Here is a 24,109-nt window from a genome sequence, read left to right on the forward strand (position 1 = left end):
AAAAACCTAGTTTTAGCCCTAAATTTGAAATGGACCATTTTGGTAAGAGAGTCTTGCCCATCAGCAATTTTAGTATACATATATAAAAAAATCTCAGCACTCACAATGGTTAACTTAGCGGGATTTAACAAGCCAGCTTTTGTTTGATCCGATTTCCGGCCTTGCATTCAGTCGCTGAGTGACAGCGTGTCGTAGCGGACGTACCACCTATGACTCGGTTGGTAGCGAGTTGATACTTGCTGCGAATTGCGTACTACAATTTCCATACAAATATTGGGTCAGGTGTAATTTTTAGATGATCAGTTCGGGAGAGGTTAAAATTAAAATATCCACCATGAAATGTTCAAAATAAATTGGGTTAATCACTTTTTTTCACGAGGACATGTTAAGATTATAAAATAAAACAGGAAGAATCGCAGAGTTTATATTTCACGAGAACATTTTCATAAAAAAAAGCTTTACAAAATAAAAATGTAATCACATCTCAAAGTATGGAGAACGATTTGTAGCGAGTTGGTTAAAAGGCGGGTGATTGTTTTGGTTATCACAGTCTTTCGTATAGGTAAAGGTAGCCCAGGTCCTTGGGAGGGTTCTCTGAGAAGGCCACCTTATTGTCGTTGAAGATGACCCACCGGCCCTCGTGCAGGATGTGGCAGACGTAGTGGCCCACCTGCGTGGACGTACCCATGTGCGAGATGAAGGCTATCAGCTTGTATTCTGGAAACAAGAGATTTATTGTCAAAAAATTCCTTAAAATAAAACACTTAATTGATTGAAAAAGTAGATTTGTCCGCCTCCGTAGTGTAATGGTCAGCACGCTCGGCTACCGTACTGGAGGTTCCGGGTTCGATTCCCAGGGATGGGTCAAATAAATATAAGTAATTTTTTTCACTCTAATATTTACTCAATTTTACCCCGGACTGGTACCTGAAGCGGACGGCTGATCACCTTTCTTTCACGTGAAAATAACACTGTGTTTATATAATGCAGTGCCCTATGCACCACTAGGGTGCTGATAAGGGATTGAATGAATGAATATAATTTAAACATTGGGCGTAATTTATCAATGTAAAAAAAAAACTCTCATGTAATCAACAATTAATATAATATTATGAAGATATGACGCAGTGCCCTGTGCACAATAGGGTGCAGATAAAGATTCTAAGAAAATAAACATAATAATATCAGCATTTACTTGTGATGAGATTTTACGAAATCTGATTTGATTGAAGATCTTCCAATACACTTGTGAGAATTTGAGAAAATTTTCTGCCTCAGAGTGTACCAAGACATTCCATTCCTTTTTCCTTTCTTAATTAAATAGGTGGTTGAAAATATGACAAAAATTTGTGGGAACCCTACTTTCAATCTATGAAATCTTTCAATGTACTCACTGCCATGTCCGTCGGTGAAGTCAGGTTCCTTATCGGCGGTGCTGTTCCCCGCCACCTCCATCTCCTCCTGGAAGTTGACAGTGTTGCCGAACAGACAGTCGGCCGCCCGCTCCACATTATTCTGTGTCTGCTTGAGCGCCTGCTCCGACTGGTTCCGGGTGAAGCCCATGGCCATCAGCATCTCCACGTCGCATTCATTAGGTTTAGGGACGCTGCTTTCTGCAAACCAATGTGTTAGTTTTGTAAATCCATCTCGGCGACAAATAATTAGCATCACACAAAATTTTAGGTGTGTCCAAATTTGGTTTCTCCACTTTTTACGAGTTATTTTGTATATACTGCCGCAAATTCAAACATGAAACGACGTGAGAATAATATGATATTTGCATGAGTACCAAAAATTTGAGAGCTTTTCAAATCATGGGTAGAATGGTCAATGTTACGTGTGTATAGAGTGATGATATATAATTACATATTAACGATCTATATAACACTGCGTCAATGAGATGCAGTGCCCTAGGCACCAATGGGTGCGAATAAGCGTCAGAACAAGAAGAATTTTTAACAAAACATTTTTTCGTATTTCCGAGATAAACTCAAAAGGCAGAAGAATTAAGAAATAGAAATATAAAGGCAGCGTTACACTAAACAATTCACAATAGAAGCAGTTCATTCATGCTATACAATATTTTAATTCTTTCACTGCATTAACCCTTTCCGGTCCTCCAAAATTAAAAAAAAAAAACTAGGTAGACAGTTACATTCCAATTGGAAAAAAACTTTTGTCTTCTGCTCCACATACTGTTGTAATAGATATGAGTGACAAATCGCCCACTCCTTTCAAGAACGTCATAAATCAAAATACTTGATTTTTCAGGAGAATGATTTTAAAGTTTAAAAATATAACACAATGTATTAAAAATAAATATCAAGCCACTTATTGAAATTTTTACTGTGCAACAGATCTTTTTAGGTAAAACCTGAAGGTTTTTTCTACATTTGAAAAATATTTAATTTATTTATAAAAATAATTAAACAATACATTTTCTTCAAAATGCAAAAACAACATTTTCTGCCCTGTAGCAGGTAAATATTAACTTAAAAATATACCTCTTTTGCTGGGATATAGTACATTTTTTGGGCATTCCGAAAACATGCACAACTGAAAATTGACGAATTTTGATTTATGACGTTCTTGAAAGGAGTGAGCGAAATATGTAAGCTTAAAATTTAAATGATGAAAAAAATGTTGAATAACATCCGATATGGGACCTAAGAGGAAAAAATCGATGCCGAATGAGATTTGACATTGAACCAGTAAGAGTTAATTCTTTCTTTATTTTCTGTTTTGTTTCTTTCTTTCACTACTTCATTTATTTGGCTGTTTTCTGCCTCTCAGAACTGAAAATGTTGGCGGCATTCGATTAGATTGAGTGGATTATTAGAATTTCAACTCACGGGCTTTATTGGTTCCCGGCGGCACAAATGTGTCTGCGAAGTCGGAATCCGCAATGTGCTCCATGACCCAGTTGGTAGCGGGCTCCAAGCCGGCGTTCTTGGTGAAGAACAGGGCCTTCTTGCACGCTTCTGGAGGGAAGCCCATGTCCATCTGATCACAATAACAAAAAGCTCAATACATATACATAGGGTTTTTTTTTAAAGCAAAAATTAAAAGAAACTTTTCCTATCATTTTGACAAATTATATAAATGAAGATTGTAATTACGTTGTAATTGATTTTGAAAATATAAAAAATATATATCCGTTAAAAAAGGTGCCAGAACGCCGTTCCACTGCATTACATGAAAAAAAAAGCCCTGCATATACCTGCCTAAATGTTAGTTAGGTTAGGAATGGAAATTCAGAAATATTGGCAAATAAGAGTTTAAATAAAAAGACACAAAAAATAATTAGAAATTTCAATTGATATCTCAACATAGATGAATAATAATAAATACAGTGAAACCTCTATCTATCGTTCCTCGAATAGTCGTTTTCCCAGATGTGTCGTTTATTTCTTCTATCCCGACTTAATTTCATACTAAACTAAACCGCATTGATCGTTTCTCTATCACCATTTACCGCATTTATCGTTCGAATTAAGCTGCATATTTGATACATTTTGTCTGTTTTATTACATTATTTCCAATTTTCTTACATTCAATGGCAACGTATGGGATAGAAACTATCGAAAGCTTGTATAACCGATAGCACGAAAGGTCGATATTGATGAAAAGGAGCCGCTGCCTGTACCTGCATTTCCAGAAGCGTGCACACTCTTTGAAAGAAAACTTTCTACAACGCACATTCAATAACTGATGCTGAAAAAAATACTATTTGTAAAGCCGAAAATACACTATTGACTTACGAAAATAAACCAGTTAAAAAACAAAAGTATTTTTTAAAATTCTATTTAGGTTTGTATTTTTTTTAAATAAATACATTTGCATCTGAAACATGTATTCTTCTTAGAATTTACCCTACGAATAGTCATGCAGATTGGGAGGACGGTATCTTTACTCGGTCGTATCTATTTGGGTAATGACCTCTTAATTAAACGAACATTAAAATTAAATACAAAAAACGCACTAGAAATGATCTATTATGTCATGTTGTTGCTGAAACTAATCCAACTATTTGGAAAGATCTTGTACAGGCGGAAAAGGTAAACATAGGATTCCAAAGAATCACGGTACAAGACGAGACGCCACTGGTGCAATGTTTACAGTGCCTAATGTACGGACATACTAGACGATTTTGTGAGCGCAAACTGACATGCTCGTATTGTGCAGGGGAACATAAGGCGCAGGAATGCAAAAGCAAGCAAGATGCGGCGACATCGCCAAAATGTGTAAACTGTGCACAAGGTCTAAATGGACACACGGCTTTCAGTGCGGAATGCCCGTTGAGGAAAAGGATGGAACAAAGGGCGAGAGCAAAAATACAATATTGCTAATATTGACAATTGGTTATATGACTATATGGATGAGGCAGAAATAAGTAACCTGAAATACGAACGATCAACTTGTCTGAATAAATGGATTCAAAATACTCAGAGTAATAGTATCACGTGCATTCAATTAAACATAAGATCGCTTGCTAAATATTGGGATGAATTAAACGTTATTTTGAATAAATGTATAAATAATATTAATATTATTACTATATGCGAAACATCCATAAAAGAAACTGATATTAACTTATTTAATATTCAAGGATTCAATACTTTTTACTACTGCAGAAAAAAAAGAAAGGGTGGTGGAATTAATATTTATATAAAAAATAATATAATATTTACTCAAACAAAATATGATCTCGAAAGTGAGTATGAGTGCGTAGGGGGCACATTAACGTTAGAAAACAAAAAAACTTTTACTTTGTTGTCGATTTATAGGCCACCCAAAACGAATAAATTAATTTTCATCAACAAAATTGATAACCTGTTGAAAAATATTAAAGAAAAAGGAGATATAATATTTATTGGTGATATCAACATAAATTTGATGGACTCTAAGGATGCCGTTGTTATGACATATGAAAATATGATGGCATCACATGGCATGACAAGATGCATAAATGACACAACTAGGGAAGCTGTCATACAACAGATCACGACTAGCTCGTGTTTGGACCATATTTATGTGCGTGATAGGGAGTGCGTACTACTACAAGCTTGTGTTCTGGAGTGCGCTATTGCTGACCACTACATGACTGCCGTCTCCATCTCTACTTCCAGGAAAAAACAAGAAAGTAAACACGAACAGTATGTATACCTCGCGGAAAAAAATATCGATTTAAATATGAAGAAAATACAGTGGCATCTCTTATTAACGGAAACTGATCCAAGTATTCTTTATAATAAAATTAAAATATTCTTTAATGAAGTATACGAAAATAGCAAAATAACATTGAAGAGCAGAAAAGATAATAATACAGGAAGAAAAGCGTGGGTAAATCCTGATTTAATAGAAAAAATCAAAATAAGAGATATGTTATGGAGAAGATGGAAAAATTCACCAAAAAACACAAGGTTTCAAGAGCAATACAAACTGTATAGAAATAAAATTAATAAGATTATTTTGAAAACTGCGTATTACAATGAAAAATTTAAAAACTGCTATAGTAACATCAAAGCTACATGGAATGAAATAAACGTAGCGATGGGAAGAAAAAATAAAGCGGACTGTGACACTGTCTTAGAAAAATATTTTATGAAAACGAAGTCAGCTGTGGAAGTAGCCGAAGAGTTCGCAAATTTCTTCGAGGAGGGGGTTAATAGTCTAACTCATCAATGTGTAATTAAAACTAGCAAGATGGAACTCGATCATAGACCACACTCCATGTACTTGCCGAGAGCCAAGGTGCCCGAAATCGCAATTATTATAAAATCAATGAAAAACACAAAAACAACAGGTATAGATAACATTAGGATGTACGACATTAAAAAATATAATTTATTTCTAGCTCCTATTATAACTCACCTTATTAATTTAATAATGGACAGTGGTCAAATTCCAGACGAACTAAAATATAGTATAATAAGACCTATACATAAAGGAGGAGACCACTCATGCGTAAATAATTATAGACCAATTTCATTACTATCGTCAATTGAAAAAATTTTGGAGAAGTGTGTATCGATTCATCTAGACGTATATTTGGAAAAATTTGAAATAATAGACAAGTATCAATTTGGATTTCAGAAGAAAAACAGTTGTGATGACCTGCTGCAAAAATTCTCCGATAAAATTAATTGTAGTTTAAATAACTTAAAGCACATTATTGTTATTTTCATAGATTTTACTTTAGTAATGCTTTAGCATTCGACACTATATGTCACGCAAAACTGGTCAGTATATTAGAATCAATAGGCATAAGGGGAAAATTGCTAAACTTCTTTAAAAATTATCTTACGGGGAGAAAAATGAAAATCAGAATCAAAAATGTTCTCAGTAAAGACAAAAAATATTTATCTGGAGTTCCACAAGGTTCGATTTTAGGACCAAAACTGTACATAATATATGTCTCACTGATGAAAAAAATATTTAAATATGTAAATAGATTTGTGTTCGCCGATGACACAGCTTTAGTCATAGAAAGTGAAAATCCATTAGAAGCTAAAGAAAAATTACAATATGATTTTAATCAGCTTTTAAAATGGGCGCATGATTTTGGACTCTTAATCAATTCAAAGAAAACTAAATGTATGTTTATTAGTTCACCTCACTTTGCAAACAAATTTGCACAGATAGGTAATATTATTGCACACAATTTTGACTGTTTGCACAATAAAAAGCAACAAAATTGTAGTTGCGATAGGATTGAATTTGTGGGCGAATTTAAATATTTAGGTTTATGTATAGATAATAAGTTCAAATGGGATGCGCATATTATAAAACTCTGTGATCGTCTGCGGGCTCTAGGGAGTACTTTTTATAAGTTGTACTTTATCCTGCCTAAACCAACCTTAAAGATTATATACTGTTCTTTAGTAGAATCCTTAATAAGATATGGAATTAAGTCTTGGGGACATTCGACGAAAACAAATTTAAAAATGGTTCAAAATCTGCAATATTCCATAATCAAAAAAATTGTACCCAGTCCTATATACAATCAAAGGGACAATCCAATCTTGTTATATAAACATTTAAAATTACTGCCGGTACGTGGAATATTGTGGATGAGTATCATCGTTGAGCAACAAACTAGACAAAAATATCGAAATCTTCTAGTACACAACCATGATACACGATTTACACAAAACGAAGGTCTGATAGTCCCAAGAATCAACAATAAATATGGAAGTCGAACACTGCAATATATCGTTCCGAACATTTTTAATTTGTTGCCGACGGATGTTAGAGGTCAAAATAAAAGATGGAACAAAGGCAAAATAAAGGAATGGGTAAATGATCAAGAGTTAATTTTATGAACATTGTAAAAAAGATTATATTGTTAATTTTTCTCCTTTTTTGTGTGTATATATTAGGTTAAAATGGTTAAAAAACAATAAAAAAATGTATGCAAAAAGAACTCCACCGACAAGACACACAAGGTGGCTTGGTGGGTCTCTGCAAAATAACTTTTTATTTTTATTTTTAATATATGTTAAAAATTGTGATTTATAAAAATAAATAAATAAAAAAAAAAAAAAAAAAAAAAAAAAAATCTCGCATTCATTGTTTTCCCGCATTCATAGTTTATTTTAATAGGTCCCTTAAAAAACGATAGATAGAGGTTTCACTGCATATGTATTGGATAATTAAAATATCGCCATTTTCGTAGTCATATCCGCCTCTATAGTGTGGTGGTTACCACATTTATATGCACATAGTCTAATACACAAAGGAAGATTTACCAGCTGCGAGAGGATGTTTTCATCATACTTTGGGGCAGGAACGTCAACAGTGAGTTCCGGTAACAGAGTTTCCCCATCCTTCAGTCCTGTCCCTCTCAGCTCGCTAATATCCATCTCCCAAGGCATCTGCAACCAACCAAACATACTTGATAATAAATGTACCATATATCCTTAAGCAAAATACTATTAACCTTTCCATTACAGTGCTAAAAACTACCCCGTGCAACGGTGATATGTATTTTGTACACAATATGAAAATGTGATTTAAAAACTGGAAAAATGTGAATATTCCTCCAAATGTTGCTCTTTTTACCCTAGTTGATATTAAAATTGAACAATTTTATAATTTTAGCTCTGGTAAGTATCTGAAAATGAGAAAAAAATACATCGCAAGTAGCTGCAATAGCTAGCGTAGCAACAAGACGGCCTGTACGCTACTAAACACGCTACGATGTCCGCGTGTACGCAAAGCACAGCACGCACGCACACACTGTGAAACGTTTGTGTATTGGTGATTTTATCCCCGATATTTTTCATAAATTATTTATTTCCATTGCTGCAAATGAATAATTTTATATTATAATACTTTAGTGTGATATGTAATTACATAACGGAGGAACACAAAAATTCTGACCCCGTATCTATTATATTTTATAATGATATTCTTATTTTTAAAGTGGAGTTGTAGTAAATACACACCACCGGGATGGAAAGGTTGATCACATTACAACATTGGAAAAGTGAGCTATGAATCTGTACAGAAAATAGAAGGAACTTACATCTACTTCCACATCCAGTTTGATAGGGACCCAATCAGACCGGAGTGTGAATTTCTTCAACTGGATCATCAAGTAATCGGGAAATGTGGCGAGCCGTGTTGTTCTGTCATCGAAAGAATATCATTATTTTGCAAAATTTCATATTTAGATAATGGTTATAATTTTTCATTAATTGAACTTCACTTTGTGGTACAATCTATCAATTTTTATTTTAGTTTTACTTAGTAAATATTACTATTTCTTAAAATCTATTGGCACGTATTTAAATGCATTCCGCATCATTTTCAAACACCATATATGGTGCGGAATGCATCGACACGTGTCACAATGGATTATAAGAAATAGTGGTATTTACTTAAATTAGAAAAACTTAAATTAGAAAAGTAATAATTTTTCTTACAAAATTTAAAAAAGGATGATATGCAATTTAAAAATGCCAGTTAGATACAAATATGCAATGATTAAGATATAGAATGATATACAGTACTTACTTGATTCCTGTAACTTTTTTATTAACAGCCGCGCTGAAGAACTGTTCCACTTTCTCCTCCTGAGCGAACGCCTCTATACACGCCTTGAATGGTATATGGGGGCGAACCAAGAGAGAGGGATCCCTAAAAAAATTTGATTCCAATCGAAAAATAAAAAAATTAAAATCTTTTCTTTTTTCTTAAGGAATAACCCGCAAAGCCTGTATTTTAGAAGCTTGTCTGCAGGAAGGATAGTTAGGAAAGGGAAGGTATATGTGAAAAATACAGTAAAACACCCAGACCAATTGAAAATTAATATTTCTTGAATTCATTTTGCATTTGGCGGGAATCGAAACTGCAACCCCAGTTTCGCAGTCGAGCATCTACCTGACTATGCCACGGCGCCTGGCCATCCATATGGAAATGTATATATTTTAAACATTTCTTTATGGATGTATAGAATATTCCTTACTCCTTGTTCTGTCTGAATGATGTCTTGTCTGCAGGTAGGATAGTAAGGATAGGGAAAGTTAATGTGAAATTTCATAGTCATCACAAACACCCAGAGCAATTTAAAATAAATCTTTCTTAAATTTATTTTGCACTTGGCGGGAATCGAACCCGCGACGCCAGTTTTGCAGTAGAGTGCCTACCCAACGGCGCATACGACCCTAATTAATATACTAATTAGGGTCTAGGTTGATGAAAAAACCACCCACCGACAATGTGTTAAGTACAAATGTGGAGATCCTCACCAAAATGTTACATTTCAATTATAAATGATTTTAAGTAATCAGGAATATTAGCTTGTAAAATTGTTACATTTTGGTGTGATTTAATGATTTCATATTGGTTTAACACAGGATTGGTAACGTTTTGTTGCAACTTTAATTCAGATTTTGATACAATACAGTAAACAGAGCAGATTTGCATTTAAAAGCTTTTTGGTGCAATATTGGAAATGTAACTTTTTGGTGAGGACTTCCACATTTTATACAATCAAATAACAACCATATAGTTTTTTTCCACATCAATTTTATTTGACTAGCGACCGGGTTTCATTGTAATCATTCTGACCAATAAATAAACCGACACAGTTTGATGATGTCGGTTACGGTGAAACAAATAGCTTTCTCAAAGACAGTCTTAACGAGTTTAAAAAAATGGTCTTACAGTCTTTGTCCCATGTCCTCCACGCGCTTCCTCTCCGCCTCGTAGGCCTCCACGGCCGGGCGGTTGTCCGCGGCGGCCAGCGCCACCTGCAGCGCCAGGCAGCTCTCGGCGCGCGTGCAGTAGCGCACCTGCCCCGACTCCTCGCACTGCATGCGCTCCTCCACGCTCATGCTCAGGCAGGCCGCCGGGTTGGGCGCGGAGCCGCAGTGCCGCTGCCAGACAGACAACTTGCTTATAGACAACATACAACATTTTGATATGTCCAAATACTTGTTCACAAATCTGGATGCCAGACAGACAACTTGCTTATAGACAACATACAACATTTTGATATGTCCAAATACTTGTTCACAAATCTGGATTATCTCCAATCAGTTATTTTTTTACATTTATTTATTTTATTTTCTCATTTATTAATTAATTTATTATTTTATGTACATAACAATTTACATCATATATTACATAAAAAAATATATATTATTAGTTATTACATACACTGACACACACATACGTATACATACATATATATTTTTTCACTCTAATATTTATTCAATATTATCCTGGACTGGTACCTGTAGCGAAGGGCTGATCACCTTTCCTTCGTATGTTAACGATCAAGATAACACTGTGTTTGTATAATGCAGTGCCCTATGCACCATTGGGGTGCGGATAAGGGTTTGAATTGAAATTGAAAATAAAATAATAACATAATAATCAGATAGAATATGGCAACTGTGTTACGAGTTTGATCAATATATCAAAAAATTTCAAAAATTTGAGTAGTTTGGTTGTCAATCATGGGTAGAATAATTGATACTATGTACCAATATATGAATAGCTACGTATCTGTTGCGTATGTTTTCTGTTTTATATGTGTTTACTTTTTTTTTTTTTGCTGTTGCCTTATAGCACTAATTTCTACTTTATTGCTCTTCTCAACTTGTATATCTTTTAACTATTTAACTATTTATTATTTTTTTATTATTATTTTTACTTTAGCTCTAAATTAAGTCTACCTATTGCTCTTCTTAACTTTTGCTATATTTTATTCTTACTGTTTACTTTTAACTCATTTAACATTTGTGAAATTTTGTAATTGAAATATTACAATTACCTGTTTTATTTGTTACTCATTATTGAAAACGTATTTATGTTAATGTTCTGTAAAATTTCTAAATAAATAAAATAAAATAAGTTATTGCAGTCTGAAACTACTCTCAGGTAGAAAGTATCATCATCATATCGCAAATTGGTGTTTCAATAAAGTTGATACATCTCCTTCATATGTAATGACCTTGAATGAATTTTGATTACGTCTAGTGTAATTTGTAAACTCAAGTTGGCATACTTCTAGAATCTCCAGGAAATGCATGTAGAACTCTTGGGCATCCTGTTGGCGCTTGGTGCTGAATTCCGGATGCCCTTTACCGATGAGACTCTTGAACATTTGCGGGGAGATTCCCTTCTGGGAGCCATCGTCGGAAGGAAACGCGTACCGACCGGACATCAGCCCAACTCCCAGCTTGGATCTGTATCATATAATTATAAAACAATATGAAAATTAGAAATATTTTATTCCGAAATTTGTATTTGCTAGAATGTGAAATACCTAAAAAGTTAGGTAAAAATATTTATTTATTCTCAATATTATGAATATTTAAACTATGAATACGGTGTTTGAAAAAAATGCGGAATACATCGAAACACGTGTCACAGTGGATTTTAAGAAATACATAGTGGTATTTACTCAGTAAAACATAAATTTAAAAAATTAATAAAAAAACATTTATATTCTCAATATTATTAATGACTAACTAGTGCAAGTCAGACCTCAGCTTTTAATGCATGTTTGTTCTGCAACCCCTAGTGTCGACTAGGTCCTCGGGTCGACCAAAATCGCATGTGATAAACATTTTGTGTAGTTGTAAGTGTGTGAATAGTGCTATGGTGGTGACGGGTAGTATTGTTTGCATGCTGTTGTAGTGATTGTCCTGACGAAGAGACGGGTAAGTCTTGAAACCGGTATACATAAAAATCTCGGTGATTGGTTATTTACTAATATTACTAACATTTTGGTAAAAAAAATATGAAGGTAATTTATTTATGCTTTAATTTTATTAGTTTTTGAGATTTTTAAGAAATGTAGCAACAGCAAAAAAACAAATCACTTTCCCTGTAAATAATACGCAGTTATATATTAATTAGTTAGTTTGAAAGTGATCAAAAAAATAATTGCAACAACAACGAAAACTATGTCAAATTATTTTTATTTTGTTTTACTAAAGAATTAGTTGACAAATGAAATATGGCACAATTTACCATATACCATAAATATTTTAAAAAAATACTAGAACAAAGTTTTTTAATGACTTGACCCGATTTAGTGCATATGGGAAAAAGTAGATCAACTTACGTTTGGATATTAAAATCATTCACAGGATCCGACGGGAACTTGCTAAACACTTGCGGTGACTCATCCACAAATCGTTTAATGAAGCTGGGAATTCTGAACATAACCTGTAAAAAAATTCATTAATCAAAACATAAGTAGATTATGGTAAAATACTTATTCTGAATTTTAACAAGTCTGAAAATACAAAACATATAAGAAAATAATGAAAATGTAAATGATTTTTAGTCAAATATAAATTGTAATAATTAAAACAACAAGCAATCTCTAAATGTCATGTTTTTCGTGAATATGCTTAGAGATTCTTAATTATCTTAAACAATATTTAAAAAATTCCGTGATAAACTCCACAGTAATAATACTTACTTATTACTTACTTATAACCCTTACCCGCACCTAATGGTGCATAGGGCACTGCATCAAATTAACGCAGTGTTATCTTGATCATTACCAACATGAAGGCAAGGTGATCACTCTTGCGCTCCAGGAACCAGTCCAGGGTAATATTAAATAAATATTACAGTGTTAAATCGCTGATATTTATTTTCACCCCTCCTAGGAATCAAACCCGGGACCTCCAGCACGGTAGCTAAACACGCTGACCATTACACCATGGAGGCGGAGAAAAACAGTAATAATAGTAATAATAGTAGAAGAAAAAACACTCAATTTGAATTGTCTTCTATATTATGCTAACTTGTACGTAATATAGAACACAATTTAAATTCAATGGATCTAACCACGGACAATATATCATATTATTTGAAGTTCGGTATTTAATCACGAAACGCACCTCTAGTACACATGACGTGACATTGTCGCAAATCTCACATGGACACCTAGTGACGATTCCAGGTAACTCACGATGTGTAACTTGTAATAAAATGCAACGCCTCTACGGACAGGCATTGTGGCTGTAAACGCGCAACAGTCGCTCATCACGTATGTGGGATTTATGTCGCTAGAGAAGTGATTCAAAGTTTCCTTTGTAGGCAGTAATAAAAATAAGTAAATTTGGATAATTTATCTAGCGCCATTTTCATAAAATACTATCTCAAGGTGGTTTCACTGTGAATAAATTTAGGAAAAAAAGATAGTGGAAATGATTTAGCAAACAAATGTGTTTTTAGTTTTTTTTTTTTTTTAAGATCATCTAACTCTCACTATTTCTAACTACAGGTAGAAGAGCATTCCACGCCATCTGTCACAGCAAAGTCAGGCTTGCCAAATTTAGTGTGCTGGTTGTGGACCTAGTAAGATAACATTGCCCATAGCAGTTGTTGTAGCGGATCGAAGCGTGCAAACTGGTACCTGCATGACGCTGTTGAGGTAGCAGGAGTTGCCGAGGTTGAGGAGGCCCGTGAGGGATGCCCCGTGGGTGGGCTGCAGCGAGCTGGAGGACTCCTGCAGGGCACCCCATTCCCATGCACGCTGGTTTACTTCCAGCTCCAGTTCCACCATGGACTTCTCCGTCTGCAATGCAAAATGATTTACTATTTCCACATGATCATTTCTTTCGCTGTACCTGTGGTGCGTAGGGCAAAGCATCGGTCTTTATATGAAGGAAACGCAATCAAGCCTGTGGTTCAGATTCTTGGATATAGTAGAGTAATATATAGATACAAATGACATGATACATATTTGGGAATTTAAATAAAAAAATTAATCTCTTAAATCCTTAACCATACATTTTTTTAAACTTATTGTTTATGAGAAAGACATCTGAGCAACACTTCTATATACATTATCTACCTTTTGATTTAGTCAATCAATATCTAAAACATTGCAAAAAAGTTGAGAAAATTCATGTTATTTTACAATAAAAAGGCCAACGGCCCCTTTTTCATATTAACACATTGTTTGCGGGAAGCGCTTAAAAGCGTCTTTAATATATTGTTGGTAGAGAGCGGGAGGCACTTATAAGTGTTATATTTGCTTACTTTTGGTAGATAGCGAGAGACGCCAAAAAACATAGTACAGATCGGAATTGGGTTTGCGGTTACATGTGATAAGTATACTGAGGGTCGGGTGGCAGACTGTCCCGAGTATGATTATTGTTGGAGTTGATAAAAAAAACCGCCCAACAAGAATTTGTTAAAGTATCAGCGTCAAGTGACAACTGGCAAGCTCAGTTTGGTTGTTTATCTTACGCCAGGCAAACAAGTAGAAATCCGCTAATATCGCTCGTTCAAAAGCATCAAGTGGTTCATTTGTTTTACCTTCTGCATGTTCTGAGCGTTGATGCCAAAGTGCCTGAGGTGGTCCACGAGGAAAGGGTCCTCCACCATATCGTCCTCCTGGTAAGAAAACACGTCAGCCTTTCCGTCGGATGTGATAGTGCCCAGCTTGACGGCCAGCGGGTATGTCGTGTCTAAATAGTGCTGGACCTGAGATGACAGAGAAATGTACATTTATTTAATTTTATTATAAAAAGATAAATATTTGTGTTTTTACTATTTACAAAAATACTTCAATTTCATACTATTTCTGTTAGCCTAAACGTCTCATTATTAGAAATATGTATCAAATTGTGGTAGAGTGGGTTCGAACTGAGTAACTCTGACTCAAGAGTCCGCGACACTAACCACGGGACCACAACCCGACACGTTGTGGTCCCGTGGTTTACGCACCAATCAAGAGCACCGATCCGAAAAAATATGGACAAAAGCACAAGCCAATCCAAGCCAATCATCGTTTTAAAACGCTTACTAACGTGCCGGAGGGTAAAATAACACGGAATTCCGGGTAGTGGACAAGCGCCCTATGGGTACTTATTTACTTTTAGGTAAGTAAGCACTTAAGACTTTCGTTCCCAAAATAGAACTTTCAAAATCCAAATTCACTCATATTCTTCATTTTCTCAGTCTTGCATTTATTTTTGACAAACGCTGTCGCGCAACAGCCACTTGTCTCATGCCAACCCACTTTACCACAATTTGATGCCTATTTCTAATAATGAGCCGCTTAGGCTCACAGAAATAGTATGAAATTGAAATATTTGTGTAAATAATAAAAACACAAATGTTTCTCTTTTTAAAAAAAAAAAAAACACATTGCGCGTAAATTCGATCACGCTAAACTGTCGTAGTCATTTTCATTTTTCAAAGCCGGACGGTCAAATTCCGGGTAGTTGACAATCGCCCATATAGAGTATGGCAAATAATTTTATGTGAATATAGTTTGGAATGGGATAAAATAAAACACGGGATTTACAGCATGATCGTTCCCTCCAGAGCCATCGAAGAACTTCCTCCCGCAGAGGATGGCTCCATCGGTCAGGTTGAGCCACAGGTTCTGAGTCAGCTCACATTTGGAGCACTGCCAACCGGTTGGAGGTATCCTCACACCGTTGTCGAGCTGCAGCAGATTTGCAGCATGCCTGAAAAGAATCAGCAGAACATGCATTTTGAAATTTTCACAGCTAACTAAATGGCAATATTATTCTGTCTTCCTCAGGGTAATTTTATATGGAATCCTGTCTACCTGTGTTTGAAATACCAGTAAAAGGTGTGAATGATACAACATCATCAATTTATTTACTTATTTATTGTAACTGCAGACAGTTAGTAGAATTCCATATTGAATTGTTGGGTAATGTATCCAAAATAAAACAAGGTTTGTTGGATTGAATTCTACATTTATTTATGTATATGTTAATACGTGACGCGTTTTGTCTTCTTAGGACATTATCAAACACTCTGTGGAGTGTTTGATAATGTCCTAAGAAGACGAAACGCGTCACGTATTAACACAAACATAAATAAATGTAGAATTCAATCAAACAAACCTTGTTTTATTTTAAATATATTACCCAACAATTTATTGACTGATTCCATAATATCCAATTTACAATATGAACTTACTTCATAAAACCTGGTAGAGTAACACCCTGCTTAGCGCGGGTAATCTGTGCCACCAAAATAGCATGCTTAACGAATCAGCACTAAGGGAGGTATATTTTCCACATATCACTCATTTGGTGCAACAATGGCGTAATTACACTTTTAGAAATATTACAGGAGATGCCATTCAGACGCTGTAGCAACAGGAATGGCGCCATTTTACTCAATTTTACAATGACACTCGCACCATCTCGCAGCATCTCGCAGCACCACGAAATTCTGTCGATGTTTTTCATGATGTAAACAGTCTTTCCGCACATTTTGACATATTTAACTTGTTTTTAAAAAAGGTTTAATTATGTCGTTGTTCCACCAAATGAGCGATATACAAATGACAATGGTAAATTAAAATGACACACTTTTTTTGCACGTATGACTGCCATTTTTGCACGAAGTGCTAAATTATTGTGAATTTATTTACAAAAACGGATGCGTTTCAAACGACAAAACAGTATTGCAGTACATATATAAACTAATTATGAATGCACACACGACAGAAACGGTATAAACTGATTGGGAGTCGACACGCCGTACATGCGACTGAATATATATATCAATAATCCCCAATAAAAAAAATTGATTTTTCGGATCCTCGGTGTATCACTGAACTGCGCTATTAAAACAGTATTATAGCGAAACAGCATAAATAAGGCGTTAAGCGGGGTATTACTATTAAGTGTTTATTTTCCAATTTATAAAAAAATATATATATTAGGTACCTCAACAGGGACGGAGCATCATTTAATACAAATGAAATATGAAAGGATGGGTATGCAAAAAAAAATGCAATTGAAGTACTCACTTGGAAACTTTTCTTTCTTCACCATCCCATGTTCCGGCGAGTGCCTCCAGTTCGGCTAATCTCAGTGGAGACTCGGCTTCCAAGATGCCTCTCACCGAGCGCAGAACCTAAATATATCATTTTTAAATTATAATCATATTTGAAGGGAACTTTCAAAGAATGACAATATATAAAGTACAAACACAGAAAAAAGGAAACTATAAGTTTCAATATTCTATTGAGTGGGAATGAAGATGTGAGTAGGAAAATAGGTACTCAAGTTAAGATAAAAAGTGGCAACACCGAACAGCATATTGTTGATAAATCTAAACCAATTTTAAATAATTTATCGATCCCATGATAATATTTTGACAAAATTTAGATATTTTTAAATGAATGCATAATGATATCACATTTTTCAATACTAATCTACTTCGCCTTCATGTAACGAACATAAATAAATGGAATATACCCTTTTATCAGGAAGTGAGGGACTCAAATTATATTCATCAATAAATTGAATAAAAAAAATACATTTAATTTTAGCTTTTGAATATTGAAAGCATTAACTTTGTGGCTCATAGTGATATATTATTTTGAGAAATAAAAAGACTTTGTTTTTTGATCCACTCACATTTTTACTAACAACCAACTAGTTTCGGCAACAACCTGTTGCCCGCTTCAGGGTTTATTTTGCCTAAACTAGTTGGTTGTTAGTAAAAATGTGAGTGGATCAAAAAACAAAGGCTTTTTACTTCTCAAAATAATATATTTAATTTTAGCATTTAAATTATATTCCGTCACCTTAGTGTAATGGTCAGCACACTTATCTACAATACTGGAGGTCCTGGGTTTGATTCCCGCGGGGGGGTTAAATAAATAAAAGTGATTTTTTTCACTGTAATATTTATTCAATATTACACTGGAATGGTACCTGAAGCGGAGGGGTGAGCCTTTCCTTCATGTATTAACAATCGAAATAACACAGGGTTTATATGATACCTAGTGCCCTATCACCATCAGGTGCGGATGAGGGTTTAATTTATTTTAATAAAATTTAACAAAAATTAAACTGCACTCACAATTTCTGGAAGGCTTTCATTGGGCCACGTAATGATAGTGAACTCTGGCAGAACAACTACAGAGAGGTGATCCGTAATCTCGTATTTGGTTTTAGCCGACTCCGGATCAAAGCCGCCTTCAACTCCTATAGCAAGACGAGTAATTTTCTTCTCGGGACCGTCCCCTTTTTGTTCCGGAGCGATCTAAACACAAATCATAAAGTAGATAAAACATTGCTTCGAATAAATTGATATTACTAAAGAATACTTGTAGTACTAACAACAACAAATTGAATAATATAAACACTTACAGCTTTCTTCTCCCTCTTGATGTGTAAAAAGACAGGGTTGCCAGAATGCTGAAAATACTGTTCAACATATTGCCGACCAAAGCTGAGAAAACTTGTTAAAGAGATATAGAGGCCAGTTTCATACTCCTAAAACAAAAGAAAAATAGTTACTTAAAGATAGGAAACATCTACAATAAATTGTAGACATTATGTAAAAAAAAAATCTGTAGAATGGACAAAAATTAAACTAATGGCGCCATACTATATTTCATTCCACTGTTATCTATGAGTGATTTTCTTTGTTTTAAAGAGTGAGCAAATTCTTACATAAATAGTAATCAGTGGTGCTGAACTGAAGTCCTTCTCCTTCCTGCTAAATCTATTATTTTATATAAAACCCTTTTTTTGTTTAATCTCTGAATGTTTTTTAATAGTTTTATAACATAAATGTGGAATTGTTTAATTGGCTTTTTTTTAAACGTAACTAATTTTTGTTAATGTAATGTAATGTTTATTATTGTTAATGTAACTATTGTTTATTATATCATTTTTTATATGTAAGCCGCACAATTCCCGAATAAATAAAATAAATAAATAAATAAAATATATAAACCTACATATTTAAAGCAATTTTCTGACATTGTGTCGTATTACATGTATTGCTTAATTTCACTTGCTTATACAAATCTATATCCAAAAAATCAATTCAATCAAATAGCTATACAAATCTATCATAATCTGATACCTATTTCTAATAATGAGCCGCTTAGGCTCACAGAAATAGTATAAAATTGAAGTATTTTTGTAAATAAGGAGAACACGAATTATTCTCTTTATTAAAAAAATAAATAAAAAATTATGTTTGTTCATATTAAATCTGTTGCCATACCGTTCGTCCGATTGCGATCAAACTTTGTCAAATCATTGCTTGCATTTGCACGAATGTGATAGATATACTACAATTAATTTACGGTAGATCTTATACTGTAAGCCTCCCTATAGCATTGAGATGGGTTCGGCATTTTCGGGGGGAATGTTATAGAGGGTCAACGATTTTTAATTGTATAGTTACACTTTAACCAGTAGAAATTATTCTAATCGCGTGACGATTTTGGATGACGTAATCTTCCTACTGCGTTTTACGGGGACCACTGTTATAGTAAAAAAACTGCCGCAAACATTATAGGGAGGTTTACTGTATATATAAAAAACTAATGTTTGTATGTTTGTTCATATTTTATGTATTGTCCTACTTTTCATATTGCAACATGCGAATGTTACAGGCATAGTACAATTAAATTACAGTAGGTGGGGCATTTTTCGTACCATGGACAATTGGAAAAAGACAAACACTTGTTATTTGCATTTGCAGTTTATCGTTCATTATTTATTATCATTTATTTATTATTATTATTTATTTTATACATTTATTTATTATTTATTATCAATGCCGATCAATGTGAGTGAAATCAAATCGAAATTATGTATCACAAGCGCTTATTTCTTTCCTGAAGCACTAAATATGAACAAACGAACATAGATTTTTACATATAAGAATACCTGAAGCGCAGTACTGATCACCTTGCCTTTATGTAATGCGGAAAGCGTGCTTCTTGACAGCTGCTGACACTTTTAATATTTTCGATTGCATTGTTGTTTCATAGATTTTCGATAAATCCATTGTTTAACAAGCATTGTGAAATTAAACAGATTAGAAATGCTCGATTTGTATTTTGTATTTTTTCTTTACCATTTAACCAGACTGAGCCACGGCATCGCGGGGCCGGGTACAGCTAGTTTAAAATAAAAATGTGTATAAATTATGTATAACTCTAATAATATTAACGATGATAATAACAAAATTGTAATGTAGAAAGTGATAAAAGAAGTTATCATATTGAGTGAACCCACATTGTTAAGTTGATTTAAAATGTTTTCATTATTAAGTACCTAGCAACGTTATCATTAAAAATTTAACTGTAGTCAACTGTAGCCCTCATTGCTCACAGCATAATATTACGTTAATAGGGGAGCATCAAAAAATGAAAGTAAATTATATTTAGTTTCGCATTGTTCTTCAATACAAATTTATTTACACGCCGCTTTGCCCACTGCTCCGCGCAGGTAAAAAATAGACTGTATCAAGTGTTGTGTACGCAGCAGTACTGTAGCGAGCTTTGGTGTAAGGTTACACAACAGTTACAGAGCTTTAATGAAGTTACCACGACACTGCAGCGCGAGTGGTATGTTTGCCACAGCACGCCTACCACATCGGGATGGCCTGTTAAGGTACCGAGTGGCAGGCTTCCGGGAGAGGCTGATGAAGAGCTCCAACCTCATCATAAAGCGGCTTTTGGAGCACAGATGGGGGCTGGACATGTGGCGGCACTGGAGCACAGTGCTGCGTTTGCCAGGGAGCTAATTTTCATCTACATTTCTCCAAATTTATTATTATTATTATTTTTTTATTTTTTTTTGTTTTTCTTTTTTTTCTTTCCTTTTCTTATTTGTTTATTATTTTTAATATCATTGTATAAAAAAAATGTTGTAAAACATATATGGCTGACTAAGTATTGCACCCACCACTTAGTCAAGCTGGAATAAAGAGTTGTTTTTATTATTATTATTATTATTATTATAGACAAAATGTACTTTTTTCCAAATTAATTTTTGGGGACATTATTGAGTGAGGGGTTTGTCATCTTAATAGCCATTAATACAAGTTTGTTCTTTAAATTAAAAGAACGCGATAATTTAAAATGGTTGTATCTATCGGAAAATATATTTATTACGGTTGCTGGCATTCTTTTCTTGGTAAAATTTTTCAACCACGCAAACAATGTAAATTTAAATTATTTTACCGTCAAAATGCAGACTGTAGCTTCTATCAGTGATCATGAGGGTTCTTTTCAAGATTTTTTTATTGAATATTCACCGATAGTGTTGCCATTTGTCAACAGTATCGTGAATTACTTAGGCATAAGTAGAGTTTGTATTAAAGAAGTTTGTGAAGAAAAGATAAAGAGTATTGGTAGAACACCAGAAACAAAGGAAGAAAGTGATGATGTTAATTATACTGGAGAAAAAATGGAATTTTTTTTTATGGTTTTTGAAAGAGAAGAATGCAGGTCTGAATGTAAAATATTGGTAAACGGAGAGATTTTGGAACAGGTAGATGATTTTGTGTATTTGGGTAGTATGTTTTCTAGGGATGGAAAGATATTGATAAAGACATGGAAAGGAGAGTGAATGCTGGGAACAAAGTGAATGGTGCACTGAAATCAGTTATAGCAAATAAAAACCTATCAGCGGAAGCTAAACTGGCAGTGCACAATGGAGTCCTGGTTCCAACTCTATAATGTATGGAAGTGAAACATGGAGTTGGCAAAAGAAGGATGAAAGTAGACTGAATGCAGTCGAAATGCGATCTCTCAGAAGAATGTGCGGCAAAATGATGTATGATAGATGCGCGAATAGTGAAATAAGGAAGGAATGCAAAGCTGAGATAAGCATTATCGATAAAATTAAGAAAGGTGTGTTGAGATGGTTTGGACATGTAGAACGAATGAGTGAGGAAAGAACGGTAAAACAAATTTATGAGGCGAATGTTAGTGGAAAAAGAAGCAGAGGAAGACCGAGAAAAACATGGCACGATCAGGTATGCCAAATACTTGAAAGTGGTCAGGTTAGGAGTCGTAACAATCGGCGGGTATGTATGAGGAGATGCATGAACGTGAAAGAGGCGAAGAATGTTTGCAAGGACAGAGTGGTGTGGCGCTCTATTCTCTCTACCTACCCCTGCAGGGAAGCGGCGTGATGGTTAGTTAGTTAGTTAGTTAGTTAAAAATGGAAAGAGGAGATGAAATAGATTTGAATACGATAGAAAGTCTGAATAACAAAAACCATAGAAAAATCACTAATAGAAAGATGGTGATTATAAGTATCATTACCCAATGGATTATACCAATACTGGCAACTATTCCCATGTATCCCATAAACATAAAAAATTTCGATCAAAATTATGTCAATTTTACATTGAACCAGTTGTGTACGGATAAAAATGTGATTTTCTTTAAAAGATGTTGGGCTGACTTTAATGAAACTCATAAAATCCCGAAACTAACAAATATGCAGGACATTTTGGATGGCGATTCTGACATTTTAAATAATAATGAAATAATAAGAATTATTAAAAACCCTCTAAATATAACAAATGTGAAAACTTCCGTGGCGGCAGAAAGCATTTTAGAAAAAATGTATGGAATTGTAAACAATTTTAAACATTTCGATCTGAACAATATTAGCATTCATGATGAAAGAGACTTGTATTACATAAAATCTGAATTATTCAAACACAGTTTGAATATTTCATATTTGTCTGAGAACGAAGAGAAATTCATTATAAAAAATGACATAGAAAATAGTTGCATTAAGATGTGTTCCGCCGATTCAAATGAATTGAAAATTTACGCGTTTTTCATATTAATTTTTGCGTACATATTTCATATTGTAATTTGTATTGTTCTTTTGAAAAAAACAAATGAAAAGGTGGGTCTCATAATAATGGAGAAGAAATTAGCAATCACCCAAACTAGGAATTCAATTGTTTGTAATGTAGTCATGTGGTCTCCGATGTTTTTCGATTTCATATTTTCTATATTTTTATGTAACTATGCTAAGAATTCGTCTATATCAATGATTTTACTGATAGTTGGGAATTTCTTTCAACGTGTAAAAAATGCTTGGAATATTAATTGCATGAAGAAACAGCATTTGAAAAATACTATTAACCCTATCGTAGTATGAGAAATTCTGACATAAACTGATTATTTTACATTTACTACCTGGATCTGTACTACATATTTTCTAAATGTATTTTATTATAGTTACTGAAGGCGCTTATGAATGTGCAAATATTTAAATTACGGAAAATAAAATAAAACGTGCTATTTTAGTGTGAAATGGACAGCAATTAGTTTATTCTTTTAAATTGCCGACCAAAAGAAAGGTTATTTTTTTGTGCAACTCACCGGGTCATCGAAAGAATAAACACACTCATCCTTGTAAATTCTTTGATCCTGAGTTGGAACTTTTATTTTAGAAAGATGGGGTATAAGCGCATCGATATTAGACATAATCGTAACTGAGATATGTGTGGCTTGTATAAATAAAGCGTCACAATTTACAATTTTTACACAAATGTCAGTATTTTGGCGTTTGTGATTTATATTTTTTTCATAGATATTTTTGGTCAAAATATTGTTTATGGTGCATGTTGAATAAAGAATGGGTACCTACCTAAATACCAAAATCACACAAAGCAATATACATAGTGTACCCCTTAGAGAAGTATGAATTTTTACCATAAAATTGTCACTTGGGTACCCATTTAATAAAATAAAGTTTCCTAGGCACAACTTGTAGTGAATATAGCACTTCAAGTTATGCCTAGCCAACTTTATACGGAAATTTGCGGGTCCATATTTATACTT

The 24,109-nt window shown here is 34.0% G+C and overlaps 1 protein-coding gene across 1 annotated transcript; it reads right to left on the reverse strand.

The window, feature by feature from the left end:
• Positions 1 to 408: 408 nt before the first annotated feature.
• Positions 409 to 23,838, reverse strand: Usp5 (ubiquitin specific protease 5). Its single transcript, XM_088262515.1, has 16 exons — positions 23,648 to 23,838; positions 18,639 to 18,764; positions 18,349 to 18,531; positions 17,288 to 17,394; positions 15,797 to 15,962; positions 14,803 to 14,970; positions 13,895 to 14,056; positions 12,587 to 12,690; positions 11,522 to 11,702; positions 10,174 to 10,385; positions 9,022 to 9,144; positions 8,531 to 8,633; positions 7,752 to 7,877; positions 2,853 to 3,003; positions 1,395 to 1,613; positions 409 to 717 (listed from the first exon to the last, which is right to left on the reverse strand). Exons 1-16 carry the CDS (start codon positions 23,750 to 23,752, stop codon positions 545 to 547), a joined length of 2,409 nt encoding a protein of 802 aa, XP_088118641.1. The 5' UTR covers positions 23,753 to 23,838; the 3' UTR covers positions 409 to 544.
• Between the last annotated feature and the right edge of the window lie 271 nt (positions 23,839 to 24,109).

This window comes from Brachycentrus maculatus, unplaced genomic scaffold (genome assembly GCF_059751285.1).
Source record: "Brachycentrus maculatus isolate JH-2025_06_01 unplaced genomic scaffold, ASM5975128v1 h1tg000180l, whole genome shotgun sequence".
NCBI lineage: Eukaryota > Metazoa > Arthropoda > Insecta > Trichoptera > Brachycentridae > Brachycentrus > Brachycentrus maculatus.